The sequence below is a fragment of the Quercus suber genome, unplaced genomic scaffold, assembly GCF_002906115.3.
Source record: "Quercus suber isolate HL8 unplaced genomic scaffold, Cork oak 2.0 scaffold_44, whole genome shotgun sequence".
Classification (NCBI taxonomy): domain Eukaryota; kingdom Viridiplantae; phylum Streptophyta; class Magnoliopsida; order Fagales; family Fagaceae; genus Quercus; species Quercus suber.
Genome location: NW_027069509.1, coordinates 1247272 through 1260375, shown reverse-complemented (window position 1 = coordinate 1260375; position 13104 = coordinate 1247272). Strand labels below are relative to the sequence as shown.

At 30.8% G+C, this 13104-nt stretch overlaps 1 protein-coding gene across 1 annotated transcript in view; it reads left to right on the top strand.

The window, feature by feature from the left end:
- Positions 1 to 9575, top strand: part of LOC112034719 (cysteine-rich receptor-like protein kinase 44) — a 16075-nt gene extending 6500 nt beyond the window's left edge. The window contains exons 3-7 of the mRNA XM_065771449.1: positions 5403 to 5530; positions 7959 to 8169; positions 8293 to 8530; positions 8660 to 8810; positions 9178 to 9575. Of these exons, the coding sequence (XP_065627521.1) occupies positions 5403 to 5530; positions 7959 to 8169; positions 8293 to 8530; positions 8660 to 8810; positions 9178 to 9525 (1076 nt within the window). The 3' untranslated portion in view covers positions 9526 to 9575. The remainder of the gene's footprint in view (positions 1 to 5402; positions 5531 to 7958; positions 8170 to 8292; positions 8531 to 8659; positions 8811 to 9177) is intronic.
- The last annotated feature ends 3529 nt before the right edge of the window (positions 9576 to 13104 follow it).

Here is a 13104-nt window from a genome sequence, read left to right as displayed (position 1 = left end):
TACTTTGGGGTTAGCCACTCCCTGAAATCACTCTTGTCAGGCCGAGGACAAGGTATCCTCGGCGTGGATTCAAGAGAATAGGCTTCCCCCCTTCTCCTCAGAAATAGCTTGCGCTCCTCGGCATGGGCCTTGGGCCTGCTATATGATGGACCGAGGCTATCAGGCCCACGGACCCCACAATAGCCCCTCAAAACTCTGCTGCACGTTCCCTCGAACGGGGAGGAGGGTTTTGATGCATGCGGATCCACTGGACGAATGGCCTCACTTTAGTTTATACTGATGCTGGCGGCTTCTTGACTGCCCGATGCGCGTTTTTAGCGTTTCGAGAATTAATGGGTGCCCACATTAAATTTTTGACGGCACCACGTTTCTCACTTTCGACGGCATGATCTCCTGCCTTTATGAGAAAGCGGTTTCATTTGGGGAAATTAAGGGAGAGTATAAATACCTGTTTGACTTGCCTGGTTTCATCATTTTCGCGATTATCATTATTGATGCATATAGTTTGAACTTGGTTCGACTGGTACATTCGCTGAAGAGTATCGTCATACCTCTGTAAGTTTTCTTTTTCTAGTGACCCCAAATTTCCTTGATTTCACTCTTCTTTTTCTTTTTTAGAGCTTTTAGTTATCTTTGGGGAATGGGTAAGTTTAAGGAGTTGGTTGAGTCCGAGGAAATGATGAACAAATTCATTGTCGACTATGGAATACCCGGTAATGTGAACTTGAAATACTGCGAAGAAGGAGAGTGGTACCTTAAGAGGAGAGAGGGTGAGGTCGTAATTCCAATAGTTGCTTTTGTAGAAGGAGGGATGAGAATCCCTATGAGGCCGGTGACCCTCAATTACCTCAGGCATTTCCGCCTGTCCCCACTCAGTGTGCTGTGAATGTGTTTAGGATACTAGGGTGTGTAGATACCCTGAATGAGAAAATGGGGCTGAGACTGACTCACCATGATGTGAATTGGTGTTATAACCTTCATCACCTGAGGGGTAAGACGTATTATATGAAGACAAGGGACGATAGGGTTCGTCTTATCCAGTGTCTTCCTGACTCCAATAAGGGGTTGAACCAAGATTTCCTCATAGTGTCGGGAGAATGGCACGACGGCTTTCATTGCCCAACCGTAGAGGGGAAGCCAGGTAGGGCGTCCGAAGTACAAGATAATTTAGGTTTCAGTCTCACTCTGACCAACGTTATCCTGCCAAGGGGTTACCTCTCCATTAATGCGGCCAGGAGGGTTAGTTGAGTGCATTAAATGCGAGAGTGACAGCTTACTTTGGGGTTAGCCACTCCCTGAAATCACTCTTGTCAGGCCGAGGACAAGGTATCCTCGGCGTGGATTCAAGAGAATAGGCTTCCCCCCTTCTCCTCAGAAATAGCTTGCGCTCCTCGGCATGGGCCTTGGGCCTGCTATATGATGGACCGAGGCTATCAGGCCCACGGACCCCACATATATATATGTGTGTGTGTGTGTGTGTGTGTGTGTATGTTTGTATATATGTATGTATGTATGTTTGTATGTATGGCACTTAAAAATCTTTCCATAATACTTGCTAACATGTATAGTAGCAGAAGTACTAATCATATATAAATTTCTTATATATATATATATATGACTAAAAACAAATTCCATAAATTACAAAGATGTAAGTATTTAGACTGCCATGTAATGTTTACCTATAGATTACCAGTCATAGTCATTTTAATGTTGCCATAAGTGAGGAAATAATCAACATAATCAATTAAGAACACTAAATAAAAAAATAATATTAGTAATCAAGATGAACTGCATTATCTAAAATTAAAAAAAAAAAATCATATAATTTAAGTCGTAATTAAACTTCCTTAATAGAAAAATTGATACTAAAAAAAATGATGATAGCTCTTTTCACATAAATCTCCTAATTTAATATGGTAGATGAGTTCCATCCCAAATAGATTCAATGATACAATTTTGATAGAAATAAAAATTCCATAAATTATATATATATATATATATATATAAGTATCTAAACCTTCTAGGGTACCACAATCAAAATAATTAAAAAAAGAAGAAGATAAATAAAAGTACATAAAGAGAAAACAAAAATTACCTTTCAATGTAAATGTAAAAGTTTACATATAAATTACATGTGTATCTAAACCTTCTAGGGCACCACAATCAAAATAATTTCAAAAATAGATAAATAAAAGTACATAAAGAGAAAAAAAAATTGTATTACAATGTAAATTAATGTAAAGTTTGCATATAAATTACCTATTTCTAGCCATTTTGATATTGATATTTGTGTCTAGCCATTTTGATATTGCCATAAGTGAGCAAATAATCTGTACAATCAATTAAATAAAAAAATACATCAATAATTAAGATGAATTGCATTATGTAAAATATTTTAAAAAAATCATAGAATTTAAGTAATAATTGAACTACGTTAATAGAAAAATAGAAATGCAAAAAAATAAAAAATAAAAAGAAGATAGCTATTCACACTGAAAAAGCCAAATCCTTCCTTTTGCAGTTCTTCACTTAATTTTGGCTTTTTATTGATTGATTTTAGAATTCTTAAATAGTAGAGTAGAGTAAACTTAGTAGAGTTTCAGTTCAACTTAATTTCAAACTTAATTTGTAAAGGTGTGAAAAATAATCACGCTAACTCAATCAATTATCATGTTGTAGTTTTTTAATTTTTTTAATTTTTAAACGTGTAGTAATTTGGTTTTTTTTTTTTTTTTTTTTTTATTGATTGATTTTAGCATTCTTAAATAATTTTAGTTCAACTCAATTTCTCTTGGATTCAAACTTAATATGTGGAGGTGTGAAAAATAATCATGTTGCTGTTTTTTTATTTTTTTATTTAATCCAAAAAATTGTAGCTAATAGGTGTACTAATCTTATTTAAATGAAACAAAAAAGGATTAGATGAAGATGAAGATTTTGGATTGAAATCAAATTAAGAAGAAATAGATGAAGAAAAGAATTTGTAGCGTAATTAAATTAAGATTTTTATTAACTTAGAAATTATAAGAGAAGAAGATAAGAAAAAAAAATCTATTTTTTTTTTTTTTACGAGTAGTAATTTGGTTTTTTTATTGATTGAATTTAGCATTCTTAAATAGTTTTAGTTCAACTCAACTTCTCTTAGATTCAAACTTAATCTGTGGAGGTGTGAAAAATAATCATGTTAACTCAATCATATATCACGTTGTTGTTGTTGTTGTTGTTTTTTTTTTTTTTTTTTTTTTTTAATCCAAAAAATTGTAGCTAATAGGTGTAATAATATAATTTAAGTGTAAAAAAGGATTAGATGAAGATGAAAATTAAGAAGAAATAGATGGAGAAAAGAATTTGGATTGTAATTAAATAAATATTTTTATCAATTTAGAAATTATAGGAGAAGAAGATAAGAATTTTTTTTTTTTAAATATTCTATAAATAATGCTGCAATTTAAAATGCATTAGACCTCTTTCTTTTTTTTTAGTGTAGTATTCGGTTACTGCAATTTAAGATGCATTAGACCTCTCTTTTTTAGTGTAGTATACGGTTGTTGAAATTTAAGATGTATTAGACCTAAAAAAAAGAAAATGCATTAGATTCTTTTTTAGTGGAGTAATTAAAAAATAAGAAGAATTAGATTACACTATGTCTACATTGCTGCAATTTAAGATGCATTAGACCTTTATTTATATATTTATGTAAATGTTATCTTTTTAAAATCTAAAATCTAAATTTTCTTTTGTAATTCGGTGCTGCCACTTGACACAACCACAACGCCTAGGCTCAACTTTTATTATATAGTATATGATATAGATAAAATGGTCATTTAATCTATTAAGAGTACATTTTATGCATAATTTAAAATTTAACCAATTTATGGATGAGGTAGTTATTCATCCCTGGTTATCTTAAAATTTCATATGCGTAAAGGTTATAAGAAGAAAATGTAATCCAACAATAAATTTTTTAAAATTGACATCCAACAAAAAATTTAGTGGTGTAACGTTTCTAAAATTTACACCAAGTATAACTTGATCTTGACCTCTTATATATATGTATATATATATCCTTCATATTTGCGAATAGTAAATAACATTTTATTAGCACGAAATTGGGTAAGTACACTGATAGCCTTTAATTTTCAATGGTAAAAATTTCAAATTATTAAATTAATAAAATGTTGTTAGATGATGTAACACATCATCTAACCATAATAATGTTCAACTTTTTCTTTTTTAAGAAGACAATAAAGTGTAACTTGATCTTGACTGTATACATATATGTGTGTGGTTGTGAATTTTAAAATTGATACGTTAGCTTGGGAGATTCAATTTTTTTTTCTTTAGGGGAGCTCATAATTTTTGGGACCAAAGTATATATAACAAGAAAAATTTTGATAATATTTATTTTAAAAAAATATTTTAAAAACAGTGCTCCTGGGGAAAAAGTTTTTAATTGTTACGGATGAAAAAAGCAAAAAGGAAGATGGAAAAAAAAAAAAAAGTTTAAAGGGTATTTTAGTCTTAACGGGAGTATTTGAATTTTTTTTTTTATTTTAATGCTTTTCTGACATTCACCCAAATCTGTTGTTGTTTCCTGTTCATCATAAAATGCAGGGATATGTTAGTCAATTACTATAACTTAACGAATGCCCCTGGATGCACTTAGGGCGATCCATTCCATAAATTAATGTTAAATTAGATTATTTATTTGGTAATTAATGATATGTAATGTTGTAAAACTTATGTAGTAAAATTTATAACATCCTAAACACCACTCTATTGTTATTTGTTATTTAGTTTATTAAAATAATTTTTCCAGAAATTATTAATTTAAGATTAATGATTACCGCACATAGTGTGTTTGCACTTATAAGCTGAAAATACGATTTCAATTAAAATTGCGATTTTTTTTTAATTTCACAATTATAATTGAAATCGTGTTTTCAAAATATAATTTCAAAGGCTGTGTAATAATAATTAGTCTTAATTTTAAACCACTACACAATTTGGTGAATATTTCTTATAAAATGATACTTAAGCTTCCACCAATTAGCTTTCAATATGTTTGGTCAAGAAATGACTTCCATTAAAATAACTAGAAAATTATTATATACTACTCTATTTGGCATCTAGACTTTCATAAATAATTCGGTTTTGAGAGGTTAGACAAAAAATTTCACACCCAATTAACGTGCCAGAGTGTTAATAGTAGGTAAAATTGATGTCGGTTATGGGTCCAAATAAAAATAAATATATTCTTACCCATTTAACTATTATAAAAAATATTACTACTACAAAATTTTTTGTGCACGTTAATATTGCCTGATAGGTTATTGATGTTGCATGCACGTATTTTAAATTGTGTTGCTCTCTAAATAAGACACTAATAAAGTCTTGTTCAGGCCAAGCAGTGGAGGAGATTGGAAATGCGGAATCATTGCGGTTAGACTTTAAAACTATTAAAGTAGCAACAGATGACTTTTCTAATGCAAATGAGCTTGGAAAAGGTGGATTTGGTGTTGTTTACAAGGTACTGTTACATTATCATTAACTTCAAAAAAGAGAGCATTTAACGGGCAGACCAGCCTCATGATTGAAGTAGGCTATTGGTTCAAACAGTTTCCTTTCCACCCCATGGATTTGGCTGCTGGGCCATACAATCCAACCGGGTTAACCGAAAATCATCTACCAAAATAGTTCTTTAACTCTAAAAATTGGCTCATGAAAAAAAATCAGTGAACCGTGTGAATCGCGGTTGAACCTTTGGTTCTTGCAGGTTCAGTTAAAAGCTTTTCTTTCTTCCTTTTTTGGGTACTTATACGGGCTCAGCCATTGTTGAATCTTCATTCTTCAACCTTGGACAGGGGTGGAGGCCCCCCAAAATTTTGAATTTTTTTTAATATAATTATTTTTATATTTTTAAAATTTAGTATACAAAAATAAAAGTTAGCCCCCCATATAATTAAATCAGTCCAATGATGTTCTTAAAAACAATAATTGGTCTAATAGTTATAGAAATATAACTTTATTTTTCTTAATTCTATTTTTTATTGAAAAATGTGTTCTTATATCTATAAAATATTTGATAAAGTTTGGCACCAAACATGTTTGAACCTATTTCTTTCAACTCGTTATGTGGCGATTAACAAGTTACTGACTCATTTTAAAAAATCTTGTCACAAAACAACACATGAAATGTCTCTTTAGTAGCCATATAATGAGTTAAAGCAAGATAGCTTCAAATATGTTCGTAGCTAAACTTATTCCTTCAAGTTTTAGATTAGTTTTTGAAAATTGCATTAGTTTAATGGAAAGATTTTTTTACTAACTTTAGTATAAAATTTGATAATTTGTATCGAAAATAATACTTTTTAAGAATTTCACTATGAAAATGGTAAAAATAAATTTTATTTTATGAAAGATTGCCATCAAATATAATTTTGATTAAAAATACAAAGTTTTTTGTTGTTGCTGGGTGTGTGTATATATATAAATATAACTTATGAAATAAAAAATGTGTGTGTATATATATATATGTTTATGTATATATAATAAAAAAGCGCGTATATAGATATATGTGTGCAGAAGTATCTTAATAAATATATTAGTACCACAACTTGGCCCCTAAACAAAAATTTCTAACTCCGCCTCTGACCTTGGACCTTTAGATCGTGCCACTGTTTCCTCTTATTCTTCTTCTCAGTCTCGCTCGCTCTCTCTATCATGGTTTTGGTGACTGCTGTTTCTGCATTTTCTCTCTGCGTTTTTTTTTTTTTTTTCTGATTGTTATTTCTGCATTTTTCTCTCTCCCTATGCGTTTTGCCTTTGCACTCTGCAGTCTTCTGGTCTACTCTGCAAATGATCCATGATGGACAACTTGCTTTTCAGTCATCCACTAAATAATTGTTGTCAGCCACTTTCTTTTTAAAATGTTATTGGGCTTTGTTCTTCATTTAATCAAATATTTTAATGGTCTGTCCGCCAACTCTTCTAATTCTAGAGTTTGTTTTTGTTTTTATTTTTTTATTTTAAAAATTTTCATAAATGGTTGACTATTCAAACGGGCTTAGGCATAAAAAAATTATTGAGTAGTAAAATGGGCTTGGGCATAAAAAATTATTGGGTTGTCAAAAGGGCTTGAGCACGACTTAAGATAATTTAGACATAAGTTTCCAATCCTCTCATAAAAGAGTAAGGGTATGTTTGATATGCCGTAATAATTCTTGTAATGAAATAGTTATTCATATATAATATCAATTCAGTTATTTGATTACATCTTTATTACATGGATTAGTTATTACATTGGAATAACTATTCTTTAAATTGAAGAATAGTTATTTCTCTTTAAAATGGATGTAATAACTATTCTTTAGTGTATATAATATGTTTTAAAATTAATATATTTCCAAAAATATAAAGTTTCCTTATACAATATCTTATACAAACTTTCCATATGTAACAACCAAACTTATGAATAGTAATAATTACTCCATTACAATGTCTTCTATTCCCAGTAATAAAAATTACTATTTCTAATATAATCTATATTCAATGTACCAAACGTACCCTAATTTACTAAGCTCTGACAAAAATTATTTATATTTGGTTAGAATTTAATATTTCTTATTTGCCTTATGAAAGTTATGATATTAAAAAAAAAAAAAATTGAAAGATAGATCTTTATATTTATTTGAATGATTTTACTTAATTTTTCTATTTTTTTTACTAATTTAATATATTTATTTATATTTTAAATAATTATTAAATTAATTATAATGTCATTATTATTCGACCTCAATTCAATCTCAAAAATTTTTAACTTCCCATTTTTACGATTCATTGAACAATTCGGGTTTCAAAACCATGACCCACCCCTAGCCCAATTGGAAAAGTATGTAGTTAGGATCCATATGTCAAGTCCAACGGGTTAAATATGTTTTAATCTAAAATGTTTTTAGGGTAAACTCTCCAATGAACAAGTTATTGCTGTGAAAAGGCTTTCAAAAAATTCAGGACAAGGGGATCTTGAATTTAAGAATGAAGTTTTGTTAGTGGCCAAGCTTCAACACCGAAATTTAGTTAGACTCTTAGGATTTTGCTTGGAAGGAATTGAAAGGCTTCTAATATATGAGTTTGTGCCCAATGGAAGTCTTGATCACTTCATTTTTGGTATGATTTTATTTCTACCTTTATTTCAAATTATATTCATTGTACTTTTTTTTTTACATGTCTTTTGTAGGTAGATTTCCTTCATATTTTAATCCAATATAAAATATTTGACTAAATATGTAGATCCAATAAAACGTGAACAATTAGATTGGACAAGACGCTACAAAATCATAGGAGGTATTGCTCGAGGTCTTCTCTACCTTCATGAAGATTCTCGACTTCGTATTATTCATCGGGATCTCAAAGCAAGCAATATCCTATTAGATTCTGAAATGAATCCAAAAATTTCAGATTTTGGTATGGCAAGATTATTTGAACTTGATCAAAGTGAAGCCAATACAAGTAGAATTGTGGGGACCTAGTAAGTTTCATACTTTTTTTGTATGACAATGTAGTATCTTACATGGGTATACTTTATGTTTACATTGTACCAAAAGAAACAACATGAGAGTATTAATAAGTATTGTTGAAAATAATTGTGTATGTGCAGTGGATATATGTCTCCGGAATATGCAATGTGTGGACACTTCTCAGTAAAGTCTGATGTCTTTAGTTTCGGTGTGCTAATGTTAGAGATAATAAGTGGACAGAAGAATAGCTCCTTCGGAAATGGAGAGAATATTGAGAACCTTTTAAGCTATGTAAGTATTATTATTTTTGGGTCTAATAACACATAAATCCCGTAGGTAGGATTCCCTGTTCAAACCCTATCATGTGGTGGGATAGGGGGAGGGGAAGATTAAACTCCTCAGCAGGAGTGGATAAATTTGAAAAATACACTTAGCTTTATGACGTGGAGTTTTCTACCCGTTGGCCTTGGTACCTATTAGTATGGCACTAATAATGTCCATAAAGTAAAATTATTGGTGTAGCTTGTATAGCTAGTTGGCTTTAAAGGAAAGCAAGAAATACATCCAGTTGTGTAGCCCAAATATATTTCTTTTTAAAACACAAAATAAAATAATTTTCTCTTGATTTCTAAATTCATCAATTTAATTTATCTTGCAGGCATGGAAAAATTGGAAACATGGTATTGTTTCAAATCTTGCAGATCCCACATTGGAGGTAGGTTCGACAACCGAAATAATGAGAGGTATTCACATTGGATTACTATGTGTTCAAGAAAATGTAGTTGATAGACCAACTATGGCATCTGTTGTTCTCATGCTGAATAGCTACGCTATTACTCTACCAATACCTTCACAACCTGCATTTTTTATGAATAGTGGTACTAAATCAAACATTTGCTTGCAATGCGAGCATGATTCAAGGGTGACAGAGTCAAATCAATCTAAAAGTAGCTCTGACCAAGCTTCGCTAAATGAGGCGTCAATCACAGAGCTATCTCCTCGCTAATGTTTGATGAATTTGAAATGTTATACTACTATTTTCCTTATTTACTTATTTTAATTACACAATATATGAGTTATTGATGATATCTTCTCAAAAAAATAATAATAATAATAATAAATAGAGTTATTGTTGATACATTAACAAAGTAGCATTCTTTTCAAAACCCAAACTATTTAGTGACCCAAAAGAAAAAAAAAAGTTAGGGATTTTTTTTTTTTTTTTGGGGGGGGGGGCCAAAGTTCTTTGTTCAAGAATTTGAAAAAATTGGAATATTAATACTAGAGGTTAACAACGATGCATTATTAGCATTTTTTTTCCTTTTTTTTTTAAAAATCAATAACAAATATTTATAATCAAGAGTTCTATAAGTCAATTGGCATGTCTTGATATTTTCAAGATTTGATTGAGGTTGGACCAATTCTTTATTCTATCCACATTATAATTTAAAAAAAAAAATCTATTTATTCTTTTCAAATAATTCTATACCTAATAACTTCATAATGCTATAGTTAGCAATTCAAATCCATTTCTAGTATTAAATTAATAAAGCAACTAAAATAATGGTTAATCAACATCATGCACTAATATTCAGCAAAAAAAATGGATGAGACAATTATTGGTGTCTTGGTTAAGGATTATTTATTTATTTATAATTACTTGGTTAAGGTTGAGGTAGCATAAATATGTGAGATCATCTGTTCCTTTTAAAAATTGCCAAGTGTGTCCCAAAGTTAATAAAACATTAAAAATTAATAAAATTCTATCATTAAAAAAAAAATAAAAAATTTCCATTGGTTCATGGGTTGAGTTAAAGACACTAACGGATCCAAATTGTTGGTGACACTAATTGGTGTGTGGATGGAGTGATTAGCAGCATAGAAGTTGTCTTTGTGACTATGGGGCGGAATCATTTGAGAGGGACAAAGAGCTTTCAAATGAGAGGTAAAAATTGGGTAAAGATTATTGGGTTTTAGTGATTTGCTTTTTTAAGGATTTATAATTAATTTGTTATTGTGGGGCCGGTTATCCAAAATTGTAATGTTGAAATCGTAGGAAATGGGCTTATGGCCCAATGGCCCAATCCGAGGACATTCATCTATCGGAGGATGGTTAAATAAAGATACTGAGGGAATGATACAAGGAAAAGAGGTGGAAATCATATATAATGGCCCAAGGTGCGTTCGAGGATAAAATCCATCTCGGATACAATGATCCGAGGTAGATGTAACTATCTTACTATTCAGGATACTTCGCAAGGTTGTATTAGAATTGAAAAATGAATATAGAACAAAGGAGGAGCAGGGAGAGATAACAAATATCTTCTAAAGCTGTTACCTCCATATTAAATATTTTCCAGCTAACTCTATAGCCGCATTAATGCGGAGGTGATACCTGAACAGTAATCAGGTAGCCTTATGGCTGCTGATTAAAGGTCCTAGGAGGTGTTGGATGGGACAGGAAGAAGTTCCTAGAAGTTAACTTACACGTGTATGGTGAAAACGATATTAGGGTTATGATATATAACGGGGGAAAGGGACCTAAAGCGGAGTGGTCGAAAAACAAAGAAAGAGGGAAAGAAAGACTAAAATATTGGAACCCTAAGATATAAAAGAAAAATCCCAAAAACTCCTAAAGAGTGAGGCCGAGGATAATATTTTCTTGGTTGGTCGACGCTGAATCTTTTTGGCTTAGTTACTATGATACTTTTTCCTACGTAATAGAATTAGTTCTTGCACCTACGCTCTACAAATTTATTGTTTGGGTATGTTGGGCTAGAAACCCATACTTACTCTGGGTCCAATCCAAATCGAGTCCCTACAGTTATAATTTCATTTTTTTTTTTTTTTTTAACATAGACCTTGTCCAAAGATTCTTTTTATTATCTGAATATGGGAATTGTTTTGTAGATTTTCCTTATTGTCCAGATTTGTAAATTGTCCAAATGTTTAGCTAAATGTTTTTCTTGATATTCTTGAGACAATTAAACAAGGGATGATTTAATAACTTTATTTTTCATTTTTGGTATCATGGGCCAGCTTATAAATTGTTCGGGAGAGGGGGGCCAAGTATATATTAATTTTAGAGCTAAAAGTAAATTTTTTATGCTAATATATATACTAGGGAATTTTTTTCCAAAGGCTGGAGGGGGGCGGGGGCATGGCCCCCCTCAGCCCCAAGATAATTCCGTCCCTATTTCGGATCCCACGGAAGCTTCTATTGCAAAAAACATAGGCGTGAACGTGGGTTTTTTTTAGCCCATTACCAATAATATTGCTCTATTAGTACTAAGATATTCTCCTTCTGCATCTACCAAAGAGTCAGGCAGCCAAGGTAGAAACCAAAAAGTCACATATTTGGTTTATTCATTTTATGCAAAAATTTGAATGTGAATTATCACAAAGAAATAACAATCAAAGTCTAGATTTTTATTTTTATTTGACGAGAAGCTTATGGGTTAACTTTTCTGCAAATTGAAATAGCAGCGTTTACATCATGAGCAATAACTGCTTCTAAAAACCTTGGAGTTTCCTTCATGCAAGTCACAAAATCATCAACCTGTTTTCATTGTATAAATGACTTCTCACAATATTCCATTAGGTAAGTAATATTGTGAGGAGTCATTTATTTTGGGAGGAGTGTCATTTTGATCAACATCAAAGAAAATTGGTGTAATTTATCCATTTGTTCTTTCTCTAGCTCTAGTCTTATTCAAATTCAAGCAAACAGAAAGCCACATTATGATATTCCAATCTTACCGTCCCCAATTTCAATTTTTCTATTTCAATAATTTTCATTTGATTGTGGATGATGGTGCTGTTGGATTTGAATCATATGACATAAAATTGAATTATAAGAAAAAAAAAAGGATTTGATATAAAATTAATTTTATGTGTATTAAATATATTGTCATGTGATGTCTTTTAATATTTTACTTATATAGCATGGTAATGGCCTTTTTCATGATTCCATATTATTGGATTGAAATTCAAAGTTAGTACTTTTGGTGATTCGAAAAAAAAAAGTCAGTAATGTTGGAACATTGATTTTGCATAAGATTTAAAGTATGGCAACATGAGAGAAAACAAAAGAAAGGGAAAATTAAAAAAAAAAACAATAAAACAAAAGTGGAGTACTTTTCTATTTTTCATTTCCTGTCCCCATTTTTTATTGTATTTTGTTGCCTTACTTAGATAAAATAATTGTAAAGAAACAATTTTTATTTTTCATAAAATTTTCAAAATAATTGAAGTAACAAACTATTAATGATAAACAATTAAAAAAAAAGTACAAATTATTGTGAGCCTACTTAAAAATCAATAACTCTGTCGTCTTCAGTTAACAAGAAAAATAAAGTAAAATCAATAACAAATATGAAAAAAAAAAAAATTTGTTGAAAAGATTGCGTACCTCTAACATTACTCCATGTGCCGTGCGTGTTGAATGGGATGGGAGTTTACTAAGACGAGTACACCTATACGTTTACTACCATTTTTTAAGTTTACAGAAAAGTCCCAGTGGTGTAAACCTGAAGTAGGTGAAGTAAGACTGGGCTTCCCTAACATTTTGAGAGCTTTTTCCCTG